This window comes from Pantherophis guttatus, chromosome 4 (assembly GCF_059756535.1).
Source record: "Pantherophis guttatus breed Tessera chromosome 4, ASM5975653v1, whole genome shotgun sequence".
NCBI lineage: Eukaryota > Metazoa > Chordata > Lepidosauria > Squamata > Colubridae > Pantherophis > Pantherophis guttatus.
The window spans coordinates 45,965,649-45,980,891 of record NC_142066.1 but is presented as its reverse complement, the minus strand read 5'-3'; the positions used below and the strand labels follow the sequence as shown (position 1 = coordinate 45,980,891).

At 41.1% G+C, this 15,243-nt stretch overlaps 2 protein-coding genes and 1 long non-coding RNA gene across 6 annotated transcripts in view; 1 reads left to right on the top strand and 2 right to left on the bottom strand.

Moving 5' to 3' along the window:
- LOC117664556 (uncharacterized) overlaps positions 1–2,562 on the top strand; it is a 39,645-nt gene extending 37,083 nt beyond the window's left edge. For both annotated transcript variants that reach the window (XR_015733789.1, XR_015733790.1), the window contains exons 3-4: positions 316–398; positions 1,559–2,562. This is a non-coding gene — a long non-coding RNA (uncharacterized LOC117664556). The remainder of the gene's footprint in view (positions 1–315; positions 399–1,558) is intronic.
- HOXB7 (homeobox B7) lies at positions 1,419–8,460 on the bottom strand. Its single transcript, XM_034415552.3, has 2 exons — positions 6,274–8,460; positions 1,419–2,528 (listed from the first exon to the last, which is right to left on the bottom strand). Exons 1-2 carry the CDS (start codon positions 6,671–6,673, stop codon positions 2,275–2,277), a joined length of 654 nt encoding a protein of 217 aa, XP_034271443.1. The 5' UTR covers positions 6,674–8,460; the 3' UTR covers positions 1,419–2,274.
- Positions 8,461–8,529: 69 nt separating this feature from the next.
- HOXB8 (homeobox B8) lies at positions 8,530–11,850 on the bottom strand. 3 transcript variants are annotated; one of them, XM_034415549.3, is made up of 2 exons: positions 10,763–11,850; positions 8,530–9,908 (listed from the first exon to the last, which is right to left on the bottom strand). In XM_034415549.3, exons 1-2 carry the CDS (start codon positions 11,187–11,189, stop codon positions 9,601–9,603), a joined length of 735 nt encoding a protein of 244 aa, XP_034271440.1. In that variant the 5' UTR covers positions 11,190–11,850; the 3' UTR covers positions 8,530–9,600. The 3 variants fall into 3 exon arrangements, 2 of the variants coding, with proteins under 2 accessions (XP_034271440.1, XP_034271441.1); XM_034415550.3 differs by having other exon boundaries at positions 8,530–9,905; positions 10,763–11,799; XR_004591097.3 differs by lacking the exon at positions 10,763–11,850 and adding an exon at positions 10,122–10,747 and having other exon boundaries at positions 9,802–9,908.
- Between the last annotated feature and the right edge of the window lie 3,393 nt (positions 11,851–15,243).

Genomic DNA, 15,243 nt, shown 5'->3' with positions numbered 1-15,243 from the left:
TATTCCCTCTCCTTATTTGTCTGGATATATTCAGACGGGTATAACTGACATGTTTTTGTCATGCAACCGTCAATTAACAGGGCAAAGCGATTATTTTCTAATTTATTTTGATAATTTTATATGTGCGTATCTATTTCACCTATCTTTCTATTGCACGCACATACTCACGCCCAATAATACACATCTCTTCTGTGTGGTATGGTTGAGGATAAGTGTAACTGTATGCAATATAATAAGATCTTATCTAAATATTATCTATTTCTTTTCATAATCTATAAATAATATTTTTAAAAAATTCTTTCTCCGAAATATTAGTGTACAGTTGAAGCCAAAGATATAATTGAAAGCTACTGGAAAGAAGAATTTTAAACATCAAAATAATGTTACAGAAAGTGTGAGTGAGTAAAAATAATCTATTTCTCATCACTTTATTTTTACTTTAAGTTTAATTAAGAGATGGGTGAAGCTTCGCCTTGATTTTTCCTATTTGTCACTTATCTTTACATTTTGACCATTTAGTACCTTACCACCAATGAAAACAAAAGCAACTCTGTATTTTTCAATCATAAAAAATAAAATACTAAGTATTTAAGATACCACTCCTCTTCTAGTTCTGCAATTACTGTTCCAGGATGTGAAAGTACAAAACTGAAAAACTAAACTGAAATGATGTGTTGAATGTTTCTGAAATTTGTTACAAAGTTATGTTGCCTTTCTGAGTTAAATCACTCTCATTTGTATTATTTTTTATTGTTAACTTTTACTTGCCACAGATAGATGTCCCCCTATAAAAAGCTGAAAGGTTAAATAAAGGTACAAATTGAGATAAATCTAAGGAACTGAACATTCATGTTTGGAATTTCATTTTGTTAGTGTTATTATTAGTAGCATCCGCGTATCTTTTTTGCTGTTCTTTTGTCTTTTGAAGAAGCTGATTAAGAAAAAGGGACTCGCAGAACAGAGTTTCTCTTCTTTTCTTAACCAAGGGTCTTGTAGAACCCTTAAGCAGAAAACCACAAACTTTAAGCCTCCATTCTGTCCCCAAAGTGGCCAAACTACTGACATTGGTAAGCCCATATGCCCGATATGCAGTGAGAATAAAATTAATTTGTGATTTTAACATGATGTGGTCAACTGAGGAGGATGCTGGATTTTTGCAATAGAATTGAAAGGAATTTTAAAATATGCATAACAATACGTGGAAGAAAATAGGAGTAGGAATTGGGAAGGAATATTTGAAATCTGCTCTCTCAAAGCATAGGCACCAGTTGGTGGACACAGGAAAGCTTCCCTGTTCAGATTAAATAAATGATATCCCCTACCCATGTAAAGCAGTTCAGTGTCACTTCGCACTGTGAGATGAACGCCATATAAGTTTGACAGATAAATAAAAAATACAGTCATTACTGGACACAATATTCATAATGTTATTTTTAATTATTTTCCCTTTTTCTACGCATAGTAATCACAGAATACAAATCAAAAAAGTTGGTAAACTATTAAAGAATTTGCTATCTATCATATACATTGGTTTTACTCAGCACAATATTAATTTCAGATTCTCTAGTGACGGTAAAAATGAAGTGGTCCATTGGCAAACATGTAAAAATATACATCAACAAAAAACAGAATGAAATAAAATAAGCAAGAAAAAAAAACAGCACCAGTAATCAGACGGTAGAGGCACAAACCTACGAAGAGGAAGACAGGAATCTTATAGAATTATATACAACAATCTTCTTCTGCTAAGTTTTGTGTTCCCTTCATACATTTGGAGTTCACGGTTTTCTAAGGAAAAGTGCTAACCACGTCCACATTTTTACTTCATAAACCATTTCTTTTAAATTACAAGAGGATCAAAAAGAGAGAAGTTTTAAACAAGAAAATTTACAAATACTTGGACTATATGTATACCCACATAAAAACAAAACAGTTACCTAGATTTGATTCTAAAGAGACATTTAATAGGTAGATTTCTTTTTGTTGTTGTACAAAAACAAAATAAAAGAGAGTAATGTTAATATAGGTAGTTTCCCAAGTGTCAAGAAGCAGAAGAAAGAAACAGTTTACTTAGATGTTTGTTTCTTGTTTCAATGTATAGTCTATTATGTTAATTTTTACATTTTCCTCTAAATTTGTGTAACAGTGCGGTCAGATTACTTTCTTTCTTTCCCTCTTTCTTTTCTTTTCTTTTCTTTCCTTTTTCCTTTCCCTCTCTTTCTATTCAGTTCCATTCTCTCCCTTCCATTTCCACTTTCATCCCTTCTTTTTCTTTCACTCTTCTTCATCTTCTTCAGCCTCTGGTTTTTCCTGGCTATTTGAGCCTGGTCCTGCAGGTTTGTTTTCTTTTTTCCACTTCATCCGTCTGTTCTGGAACCAGATTTTGATCTGTCTTTCTGTAAGACATAAAGCATGGGCTATCTCAATGCGTCGTCTTCTGGTCAAGTAACGGTTGTAATGGAATTCCTTCTCCAGTTCCAGGGTCTGGTATCTGGTATAGGTCTGGCGGCCTCTCTTTCTGTCAGTTCCTGAAAAATAATAAAATAGAATTTTACAAGCTTATTTTGGTTTTTCACTTCTTTATGTGCGTCTGTGTGTGTTTTAACATGTTTACCCGCAGGCACATTCACAATATACATATGTTTTAAACTACCTAGTTTTAATAACATATTTTCCTTATATAAAATCTGTATGTATTTTGTCACCATTAAAACAAATTAATAGAAAAGTATGATATGGCATACTTTGAATCTTTTTCAGCTTCTGTAGGCAGGAATTTAATATTCAGTTCTATAGTTCAAATAAATAATGCAATTATTAGATGCACAATTTAAGTTTACTGATACTTATTTGGAGGCATATCAGGTTGAGTTTAGGACAAGGATTGAAGGAATTTGGGAAAATTTAATGGTGATGCAAATTTTGTTTAGGGATATTCAATGCATTATTTTTTTAAATGTCAAGATTCCTGTCACTACCAATAAACATCAATAAAAATTATTGTTGAAAAACGCAAGCATGAATGAAAAGTTCTATAAAAAGCTTGCTACTTATTTTCTCATAAGATGTGTGATAAAAGTTAAATCATGCAAGAATTGAGGTGGATGAAATTACAAGGAAGCTTCTTCCCTGCAAAAATTTCCACATCTGGTAAACTTTAAGTTAGTGAAGGTTAATGTTAGGGTAAAGTTACTTCCTTCCTTTTCCAGGTTGTGTTTTATTTTATTCTACGCCTTCCCCTGAGGGGGAAAAAAATGGTATTTGGATTTTTTCATTAGGAATTTCGGAAGCTGCTGGGCTCAGTTAGTCGATATGGGAATTCCTCAAAGCAAGCGTCCTGTCTTTGACCACAAATATTTTACTCCGGCATCCAAAGAATCTGGATTCAAACCAGAAATCAATTCTGCAGTCATTTCTTGCTGGCCTGATACAACTAAAGGCTTTTGAGTAAACGGATTTTATCACCGGTTCTTGCCAGAGTTAAAAGACCCCCCACTTTACCTCTCTGAAATGTGTTGATTAACTTAGTGTGTTTATTGTTTAGCAAAAAAAGGGAGAGGGGGTGTAGGTCTTTGACTCTGTAAAAAGAGCAATAAAGCCGGATATAAAGAGGGAAAAAAATAAGCTGTCTCTGGGATGTGAGTTGTAAACTCTGCTGAACGGAAGGCTGTAAATGGCCAGTTTTGCTTTGGCAGTGGAATCTCCTAATTCCAGGCAAGGCGCAAGGAAATGCAGGAGATGGGGGGCATGAGGGGGGAGGGGGAGATAAGAGACAGAGGAAATAAACCCCAGTTTTCATTGCATTTGTCGAAAGGGAGAAAGAAGCCATCAGACTTCTTTCAATAAGGGTGGTGGTGGTCCTGCTTGTGCTCCGTCCTTCAATATTGTCTTGTCTTCTTCCAGCACCAAAGCATAAAGAAGAATTTGCCCTGCTACCAGGAGCTGCTGATATTGCTGGTTTCTATAAAGTGGAGGGAAAAAAGAAAGTTCTTGTTGATTGCCTCTCCTCCACCCCACCCTACAATCACTAAAGTTGGGCTTTGACAAGCAATCTCTAAACCATGGTTTATGGATTACCTAATAGAAAAGTTAATCTATTATGGTAGCCCCTGAAATTACTGAAGCTACCGTGCCTTCATGTTCATACACACACAGCCTTTGTTTCCCCCTCATCCCCTTTGGTCTCTTTTCATGCCATTTGGATAGAGACCTAGCCTGAATTTTTGCCTCAATCCCCACTTTCCATTCCAGAGGTATCAAATAATTACACGGGCGTATAGTACTTTTAAATAGAACTTTACCAGGGCATCAGTCAGGTGCCTCCACAAGCCGGGGACTACAGCTTATATTGTAGCTGACCATGATGGTAGATGTAGTCAACACATCCAAAGGGCATTGGAGTGAGGAAAGCTGCACTGGACTATCACTAGAAAATTGACAGATTTCAAAATAGTCATGGGTGATAGAATTGCCAAAGAGGGAGCCCTTCCTATTCCTATAGACATCCATTTAGTTTTCTGCCTATTGATCTGTGGACAACCTCAGACTGTTCCCTCTCACACTGAAATGACCACTTTCACTAACATTCTAGCTGTAGAAGAATGTGGGAAATTGGTCCTTTGCAATGTTCTCATTATCTCTAGCCTTAGTATTTGGGTCCAACAAAAGTCTAATCAATTTTTCTACATTCAATTATTAGGGAGGTAGGATCTCTCAATGGTTGATTCATGCCTTCCTCCACCTGTTAGTTCTTAAGAAGCATAAGCTTGAAAAGGCAATATTAAGAGACATCACCTTTTACAGTAGGTCCTACATATGATTACTCATAGGTAAATACTAGTTATTTCCCTTCAGACATGAGTGCATAGGATTGCAACATAAACATATTTCCCTTCCACTTCAAGCTTGAAGTTTCTGTGCTCCTTAGAAGTCTGCCTCTATTGGTTTTAATACAATGTGCTTGTTCTACTGGGATCCTGTAACAGTAATTGGTATAATGGAGTTGATTTGTGGGAGTAAGAAAGGGAATCACCAATCCCACCAAGCATGGAAGAGAAATCTGGCTCTCAAGAGTAGCACAGAGCTATTACTGGATGTGATAATGGTGCTATAACGGGTTAAGGACAGTTGAGCTTAGAAAGCCCAGTGATGGAAGCTTCCTTTCTTCCCTCTGGGTTTTGCAAGGTGCCTTAGAGTTTAACTTACATTGCCTTTCCTAACAACAGTACAACATTAGGTAAAAGACAGAGAAAAGTAGGCAGGTAAGACTGCTGGTACTTAATACAGACTACACACAATTGGGAAAGGGGATATTAGGTGTAACAAGCTCAACCGGTGCATCTGTTCTACTCTTATGGACTCCTTTGGTTCCACAAGTCCCTTATCTACATTCACGTTCCAAAATCTGACATACGCATATATTTTAATTTGATAAGGGGTGGGGGGGAATGATCTGATTCTCTTTCCAATTTCCAGAATCTGGTGAGTCTGAAGTGCATCTGTAATTGCACATCCTAAGGAGAGGAAGGGCAGTGTGTGTGTGTGTGTGTGTGTGTTAGTGTGTGTGTGTGTCTTAGGATTCCTGTTCTGATGGAATGGCCCTTTTGAAAACAAAACAAGCCCCACCGTGTGTGTGTGTGTGTGTGTGTGTGTGTGTGTGTGTGTGTGTGTTTAAAAATATTTCTACTGTGAAATCGAAATTGATGGCTCTGAAATCAACAAGAATCAACCTCCAGAGCAGGATCTGAGAGAAACTTCTGAGATTATGTGTTTGCAATCCCTAAGGAAGGTAGGGAAGGGAAGGGAAGGGAAGGGAAGGAAAGGAAAGGAAAGGAAAGGAAAGGAAAGGAAAGGAAAGGAAAGGAAAGGAAAGGAAAGGAAAGGAAAGGAAAGGAAAGGAAAGTGAAACAAGACCGACTTTTTCATAGTCTGTCTCCTTCTTCTCTTCCACCCTCCCTTCTAATAGTACAGCGTGGTTTTCCGAAAACAGCCAGTCTTCGGCACACAGGAAGCCAGAAGCAGAAACAACAGAAGAAATAAATATTTAACCATTTGTTTGTTTAAGGATTACTTTTGTAGGGGATCTCAGCGAGAGAAGGGGGAGGGGTGGGAGAGATTCCTTTGGAGGCAAACGTCATAAAAGGAGTTCAGCACCATCTTATCCTCCCCCACCCCCAATATTACCTCTCCCCCCCCCGCCTTTCCCCGGCCGCTGATCCTGGTTTCTCCCCGAGGCTTTCCCGCCACCTCCACCATTCTCCCGAAGGATCTCACCTGTGCTTCGCATCCAAGGATATATTCGCAAGTTGCTTTCGTGCCGCAAGTCCGTGTCCCTCTGGTCGCTTTTGTTACAGTTGGGCTTGGACGCGTCTCCCGGACACATCATGGAGAGGTTTTGCTCAAAGGGGGAACAGTGCATGTTGAAGGAGCTGGTGTCCAGACCGTAGCCGCTGGAATACATGCCGGGGGGCTGGGGGTGCATACCTCCCCCGCTAGGGTACAGACCAGGCATGGAAGCAGCGAAAGAGGCCGTGGAGCTGGAGCCATAGCCGGTGCGCTGGGCATTGGAAGCGAATGCGCAAGAAGTTTGCTCGGGAAATACTCCGGAGGGGAAAACCGAATTTGCGGCCTGATATTTAGAAAATAAAGCATTCGCATAATACAATGAACTCATAATCTGGCCGGGTGATTTGTAGGCCGGGACGTTTTAGTGTCGGTTTTACGAGGTACCGTGATATATTACGGAATTAGACTCCAGATTTACACCAAAAAGGACCCCCTTTTTCCTCCCTTGGCCACGTGACTCCAGTCCACGTGATCCGAATAGCACCAATCCGTTCCGACCTTCCTCCTCCCCTCTAACTCTCCCTCCCCCCCCCAATTGAAACTGTACCCCCCCCCCCTTGTAATATGGAAAAGGGGAAAACACTATGTATGGAGTAGTGGCCGGAATTTATACAATACGATGCATTATTGATGATAGGATAGATACTGAATCTCCCAAGCTAGAAGCGGGAAGGAGCGAAATCATGCGCGCGGAGTCAGGAACCCACCGTCTGCTGTATCAGTTCTCAAGTAAAGCTAGCAGGGGAAAGATGCAGGGGGGGGAGGCGGCGTGGCAAAGCAAATAAGAACGATTTGCAGTGGGTAGTGGCTACAAGCTAGGGCAAGGAGAGAAGAAGAAATGCCGCGAAATCAACGGTGAGAAGTGAGATGCAGGAGCAGAGAAACGCACCCACTTGGTCGATCCAAGCAAGAAAGGCAGCCTTTAGGGATTACACAGGCAGATTTCTTTCCACGGGTTTGATTTTGTGTTCCCTCTCTCTTTGAAGTCTCTCCAGACTGGATATACACATACAGATATAATTTTCTCCTTTCTACCCCTGTTCTCCCTCCTGCTTAGTACCCAAGAGGAAAAAGCGGGCTTGAGAGAGTCAGAGAGCGAAGAGAGATGCCCGCCCTAACTCGCGGTCTCGGGGCGGGTTTTATAAGCCCACATTCCACTGGCATCTGCCGCCGCTCCCCATCCCCACCCCCCGCGAGGATACAGTCTCTGACCCGCACCAGCATCGCCCATCCGAGCACTGGGAGACTTACTATTTACTATTTCAGTTGCTACTTCCCCATCCCTCCCCGCTCCAGTAGCTCCCCTTCTGAATGCCATTCAATTCTATATGTAATTTATTCCACTGCCACAGGCGTTGAGCCTCGGAGCTCGCTTTGCTTTTTCTGGTGGCGGAAGGGGGAGCGAAGGGGGGGGGCGAAGGAAAGATTACAACAGATCTCTATTTAAGCGTGTCAGCTCTTCTGCTGGACTCAATTATAGGGAGAAGGAAAATGTGACCAGCTGGTTACTCTGCTTTTTTGTTGGGGAAGCAAGGAAAGCTTCCAGAAAAAAAGGGGGGGCAGAGGGAAGAGAGATTAAAAGGCGCACTGAAACTTATCAAAGCCCTCTGTGACAAATAAGAATAAAACCGGCCTTGCAGATTGGCCGAGGTCCTCTTTTCAAGGTTAAATTGCCCCCCCCAAAAAAAGAAAAGTGGGGAGGGATATGGAGGGGCATGTACATATCACGAAGTTCTTCATGGAAGGGTGGGGGTTACCAAAACTGACAATCTTCCAGAGTCTGTTGGGCTGGGGGGTGGGGGGTTAAGTCTCCTGTTAGGAGCAACAAGGTGGAATTCAGCAGTGGCAAAATAAAGGCACAGGCAGACATCATTAGTATAACTTTTCTGAAACTAAAAATATTTAGCCAATCTCCTAACCTGAAGCCAGGATAAGTCTGAGACACCTTTCATAGGAAAAGAACTCCATCTTCTCTCTCTGCCTTCCTTCCCTTTTCCCAAACTTCCACCAAAATTTCAGGTGTATTTTTCCCTGAAAGCCATAAGTTTCTTCTGTGTCTCTTAGAAGGCTTTCCTGAATGGCAGTAGCTGTTTTGGATGTGTATTTATTTTCCCAACCCTTCTCTTCTAGATGTCCAGGAGGAAGTGTTAAGCAGAATGAAAAAAGAACAATGTCATGGGGAAATTGTGGCTTGCAAACTTTATTTTAACTCCTTTCTTCTGCCGTTTCCAGCTTCAACAATAGAACAAGGTGAAGAGAGAACAACAAAATATAGCATTAGTTTCCCCACCCCCAATAAAGTAATTCACGTATACAGTATACATTCTCTTTTTTCACAGTAAACCTAGGGGGGAGGAGACAAAAAAAAAACAGAAGGGAAAAACACTTTTTACAACTTCTTCCACTGTGTGCATGCCAACTAAATGGGAAAGGCAAGAGAGAAAACGAGAAACACATTTTTTATTTTTATTTTGTTTTCCTTTTTCTTTCTTTTTTAAAAGGTAAAAACACTTAAAAAGACAGATAAATAAAACAAAATGTGAATCCAAAAGGTAAGAGGGTCTGTGACAATCAAAAATGAAGACAACTACAGCATAAATAGGCAGTTTCATGTTGTTGGGTATATTTTTAGAGCTACCTGCAGAAGGGGAGTTTAACCACAACACGAGAAAAAGGCAGAAAGAGACAAGGAATGAGAGGGACACCCGCACACACACACACACACAGAGAGAGAGAGAGAGAGAGAGGTGTTTCAGAGGAGGGATGAGAAAAAAGAAAAATAGGAGTAAGGAAGAAAGTCTTCAAAAGTGCAATGTTGTGTATATTTTGTACATCATTTCCATAGCACTGGTCTCAAATAAGAGAAGGGGAAGAGAAGGAGGGGAGGTGGAGAAAAAAGAGAGAGAGGGAGAGAGGGAAATTTTTCACAGCCATGGTTAACAGAAGCTATTGCATTACACTATTACTAATTCTTAACTGGCCAGAAGATGAAAAATAACAAACAACAAGGCTAAAAAGACCCCAGGATGTCTCTTTTTTTTTTAAATATATAGTTCATTGTATGTATCAAAGGACAATCAGGAGAAGAAGACGCTCACAGCTATATTGTTTTACAGCAATAAAAGGCGAGATTCCCCTCCCCAAACAGTATTTATCCTCCCCCCGTCGGAACCACCGCTCACATTAACTGGAATTAATGGAAGGACGGGGGTGGGGAGCGGCTTTCTGAGGCTTGCCTGTCCAGTCTTCCAGCGCCTACTTTTTGTCCCCCGTCTGTGCTTCTCCGCCCTCTTCCACCTCCTGAGCCCTTTCCATTTTCTGTTTCTCCAATTCTTCTTGCTCACATTTGCTGCTGGGGAACTTATCTTTGTTGTTCTCCTTTTTCCACTTCATCCTCCTGTTTTGAAACCAGATTTTCACTTGCCTTTCGGTCAGTCCCAGGGCGTGCGAGACTTCAATTCTCCGCTTTCGGGTCAGGTAAGGATTAAAAAGGAACTCTTTTTCCAGCTCCAGGGTCTGGTAGCGACTGTAGGTTTGCCGGCCTCTCCTCCGTCCAGCGGCTGCTGGGGTGAGGGGAAATAAAAAAGGAGATTGAGAAGACACAGCCACCAGGTTAGGGGACTGAGGGAGAGAGAACGAAAGACGCGCGCGCGCGCGGGCACACACACATACATACACACACACACACACAGACACACAGACACACACACAGACAGACACACAAAGGCAGCGGCGGAACTGCCCTTCTTGTACGGTACAAAGGGGAGGTTAATTACACAGCTATGGATGGAGAGGGGCACTGACGAAGAGGTCCACAGATGCTCTCCCTCTCTGTTAGCCCGAACTCCAACCTCACCCGGGTTCCTGGGTAGCTCACTTCGCTCTCTCCTTTCCTCCCATCCCTGTCATTTTCTTGGGGAAATTATTCCCTTCCCGACATCCCAGGTTTCTGGCAAGAAAGCCCTCCCCGGCCCTTAAAACAACCGCCGCCGCCGCCTGCCCCCCTCGCATCTCCAGAGATTTAAAAGATAATAACCAAAGCGGCGAGAGAAGGGAGGGAGGAGGCGGAGGACGCCAAGGAGAGACACAAAAAGGGGGTCTCGGAGGTTGTAAAAGTACCATAAACTTTAGGGGAAGCTTCTCCGATTGAAAGAAGGAGGGGAGAGAAGTCCAGTTCTCTCCATTCAGGAGAAAAGGTTCCTTTCAGGGTAATTAAGCGATAAAGCAATTCAGAGGTGCAAAAGTTTGCGCTCATAAAACAGTACAAAGTAACCAAGGGTTGAGGTAGGGGGGAAGGAGGGAGGGGATGAAAGATAGTTGAAGAGGTGGGAAAAAAGGAAGGCGAAATTGCTTTATGGATTCAGGAAATGCCTTCTCGGCGGCTGGACGCCTGGCCCTTCCTGAGATGCCTCCTCACCTTGCGGTCTCATCCAGGGAAAGAGTTGTGTGGGAGACGGGCTCTGCTCCGAATTGTCCGCGTCCTCTCCCAGGCCGGTGGAGGCTAGCTTGCAATCCGGATACTGCACCAGGTCGGATTCCTGAGCGCTGAAGAGGCTTTGTCTTTGCAACGGGTCATAGCCGTAGAAGTTGCTGGGATCTCCGTGGCATGCTACGGCGCAGGGATTCTGTTGGTAAGGGGAGCTGGAGAGAGAGGACGCCCCGTGGTAGAACTCCTGGATCTGGGTGGGGTGCTGGAAAGTGCCCCCCGTGCTCGGCCCGTACACCACGGTCGGTCTCCCTCCGAGTTCCTGGGCGAACCCACAATCGTAGAAGTTGGGGCGCAGGGAGTCCCCAGTTTTGTACTTGGAGAAGAGGGAGTTGACAAAATAGGAGCTCATTGTCATATAAATATCTTATTTTAAATAGGTTTAGATCTAGGTACCAGGGTTAGGGGAGATGAAAAAACACAGGATGTTAGAAGATAACGAAGAGACGCCAACCCACGGATCTTTGTGATTTCCAGGAATATATACAGATATGCATAGATTTTTTTTAAAAAAAATCCTGAGGATGGAGTCAAAACTCTTTTCCAATGAACATGGTATCGGATTCCGCTTTTTAAAATTGCTGCTGTTGTTGTTTGTGACTGTTGTTATTATTATTCCTCTCTGTATGTGTGTCTCTCTTTCTCTCTCTTCTCCTTTTTCTTCTTTTTTTCCACCTTCTTCTTTAACCCCCCCTTAAAATATATATGTATATATATCGGCACTTAAAAAAAGTTCTCGCTTTACATTTCCAAGGCGAGGTGCCAGTTCATAAACAGTTTTCCGTGATTTACTTCGGAGCAAATGAGTTTGTTCATATTTCGCAGTGTCTTTTCTGGATCATTTGCATCTATTACGGAACCCTCATCCTATTGGTTTCCACATACTCCACACGGACTCTGAACAGCCTGCGAGCAGGAAGGAGAGTGAGTGGGAGACAGAGAAGGAAAGAGAGAGAGAGAGAGTGAGAGAGAGAGTGAGAGAGAGAGAGAGAGAGGAGAGCGCGAGGGAGAGAGGGAGGGGGTGGGTGGGGTAAATATAGAGATTAAATATGCTAAACTATCTACGTTAATGAGATATCTCTCGCCTTCGCCTCGCGACAAATCATCTACCTAAGCCCACCCAAAAGATTGATATTTGGGGAGGGTTGAAAAATTAAAGAGAGGCTTTGCTCCCATCGTTAATTTTCATTTTTTTTTTAATTTTATTTTAACGAGGCAGTTTTAGCCCTTTGGAAAATGTCAGAGTTGCTTTGGAAAACTGTAAAAAGAGGCCGGATTTAATTGCTATCCCTTTTTTTCTAAAAGCCTCCTATAAATGTAATTGGTATTTTAATACCAAGTTATCAAATCCTACGGCGTCCTATAGCCTCAACATATTTTAAAACAAACGAGATAGTCAGATTTAACATTTTAATGATCAATTTCCTTATTATTGATAAAGGCTTAAGCATCAGCGCCAAAAGAAAGAAATGGTCCATTTGTAACGGCCTCCTCCCCAAAAAAGATAGGGCCTTAAACTGTTTAACAAACTACACTGCACACAAAAAATAAAGCTAAGTAAAAAGATGTGGTGACACACAAACACAGACATACATACAGAAAGAGAGTCAAACAAATAAATATTTAAAAAAGGAAAACAAAACCACACACACTCCAAGATGTTCTTGCTGGTTATATTGCACTACATAAAAAGCTGTTAGAGGGTTTTTATGAGTTCTTTCTTCCACAGCTATAAAAACCCAGGTTTCGATTGGCGCCTAAACACGATTATTGCAAGATGTTGGGGTGTCAATACTGGATTAAAATGATTATAGTTTTTCATATATAACATTGACTTTTCAGCTCCCTGATATCACCCCTCCTACCACACTCTCCTGTTATGTTCCCCCCCCCCATCCTCTTCTGTTCCAGAGAGCAGAGAGGAAGATATCTCCCACCTCTCCTTAGCTCCCAACCAACACAGTTGTGAGTCTTCTTAACTGAGCGTTCACATGTGCCATCCACAGAAGTAGCCCCCCCCCCTCCCAAAAAAGGCTAGTTCAAACCACAAGGTGCTTTTAACTGGGAAGGATGCTGGAGAAAAATGGAGGACGATGGGGGATGACAAGAGTGAGATTAGGGGAGGAAGGTGGAGTTTTTCCTATTTTCCTGACATCGCTTTAATTTGCTTTCAGCTTTTGCTAACTCAACAATCCCACCACCACCATATGACCACTACTAGAAAATAAATTCTAGTAGTCCTTTAGCTCTATCAGCAATTATTTTGTTGGAGCTTTCTGTGTCCTCCCTGCTTCAAAAGATGCCAATCCTAATTCTCAAATATAGTTTCCCTACTATATAAGCTTGTTTCTCCAGGCACTCCTTCACACCCTGATATAGAGAGATGTCATTTCTGCATTATCTGAAATTACAGATTTTTGTGCTGTGATCTCACTTTTTGTATTGGGAATCTTGAAAAGGGCCCAGCACTCCAGCTTCTCTTCTTCCAGCGCCTTCCCACCACCATACAGTTATATTTGGTTAGCATCCCAAAGATGAATCCAAATAATTCCATTCCAAAACAGAAGAGCCCTCTGAAAAGAAATCGTTTCAAAGTCCTGTACTTCTTTTAGTCAAAATCCTGAGATATATCTTTTGGTGGGGGAAAATAAGCCATATTACCTACGTGTTCAGCTGAGAGGGAAGGAGGAGGAAAGAAACAAAACGAAGAAGGCTTTAAATTATGTTTTAAATGTAAGAATAAGTCTGTTTCATTTGTTTAAATGCTATTTTTTTCTCCAACCCTTTTCCCCTCTCTAAAAGATAATAATTCCTTGAAATACTTGAAATGAGTGCTTAAAAATAGAGCTTTTATTTCTATATTTTCTTTTCCTGTCCATTAAATGGAAGAAATGCTTTTTTAAAAAAAAAAAGTTTGATTATTGCTATCCATAAATAACAAAACAAAACAGGGGCCAGCTTTTTCCTTCTCCAATATTTTCTTAGATTTATAGGACAACCTTTGGGATCTTTACTGAGAACTTAGCCCCAGTATTTCCTTAACAACTAAGCCACAAACTTTCTGACATTTACCTGTGAAATGCAGTCCTGCACCACTGAATATAATAGGTATTATCTCTGAATAAGGATTGTTCCAAAAGCTTTCTCAAAAATGATTCCCCACAACCAATATGTATTTACAACCAGTCCTCAAATACTTAGAATTTGCTGGCATTAAAAAAAAAAATCTACCTGGCTGACATCTCCAAAGGCATTTGTTAATCTGCAAATGCTTACTACCAGGATGCGCCTAGTCCTCATTTGTGTGTGTGTGTGTGTGTGTGTGTCTGTGTCTGTGTGTGTCTGTGTGTATGCTTATGGGGAGGATGAAAGAGAGAGAAGAGAGAAAGAGGAACCAGAATCAAGATAAGATAGTTGAGTTATCCTGGAAGTTAGCATTTTAACCAACGTGCAGGGCAATTTAGTGTTTGATATCCTATGAAGAATTGTCATCAGCATTAAATCATTGGTATACTGTACTTGGGGCCTCTGATGAAAGGCAAATGTTTCTATTATAGGGGATAGGGGAAAGGGGGGAAAAAACCACTAGAGAAAGTGAGAATATAATTTACAAATACCCAGCGGAGGAAAGATTTATTAGAAAATCTTGCCCCAAAATACATCACTTGGTAAATTGTAAGTTCTCATTGTTTTATAGCTCCGTGAGTGGATTAAAAAAAAAGAAGGCTTTTTTCTATTAATTAGCACAAAGTACATCTGGTTAAAAGATTGCAGCTTTTATCTATTTTAGAGTTGCTGAACATTGCCAGGAATTGCAGTAGAAAAGGGAGGATGGGACTCTCCGTTTTCTTGTTTTCTGACTACCCACATCCAATCTCTCTCTTTTTTCCCTTGAAGTTTAGTTTCGCAATGTAGAAAATCCGCTGTGTGTTGTTTAATCAGTTTATGGAATTTTGACTGTTTCTGACATTTTGTGGGGGGTTTTGTATATTTTTCTTTATAAAATATCTTTATTAAAATGGGTTTGATTCTAGTTTTTAATCTCTTTTTTCCCTTGTTATTGGGTTCCTTTGTGGGCTGACAATGCTTTTGAATGGGACATTGGAAAATACTTCTTTCACCTACACACAGAGAAACATGTATATAAATATGGGTGCGCATGAGTACTCATGTATACTTTTACAAACACACATCTGTGTCCTTTTAAAAAAAGAGAGGATGGTGTTGGAGTTACTTGGTCCTAACTGTATTTTGAAAGAACCACAGGTAAATTTGTCTTTGATTCATGTAGAAGGTCCCTGTCCTTTTCTAATGTAACTAAGCACAAACACAAGATATTCTGGAATTTGTGTTGCCAGACAATTCCTCCACATTCTTCAAAAGCTGGACAAATACACTGGAGAATAAACTGT

What these genes read in the sequence shown, in the direction of transcription:
- HOXB7 (XM_034415552.3), bottom strand. Translation starts at nt 6,673, where the DNA reads ATGAGTTCATTGTATTATGCGAATGCTTTATTTTCTAAATATCAGGCC. An exon ending in TCCTTGGATGCGAAGCACAG is followed by an intron (nt 2,529 to 6,273) that starts GTGAGATCCTTC and finishes ATTATTTTTCAG; the next exon opens with GAACTGACAGAAAGAGAGGC.
- HOXB8 (XM_034415549.3), bottom strand. Translation starts at nt 11,189, where the DNA reads ATGACAATGAGCTCCTATTTTGTCAACTCCCTCTTCTCCAAGTACAAA. An exon ending in TCCCTGGATGAGACCGCAAG is followed by an intron (nt 9,909 to 10,762) that starts GTGAGGAGGCAT and finishes CCCTCACCCCAG; the next exon opens with CAGCCGCTGGACGGAGGAGA.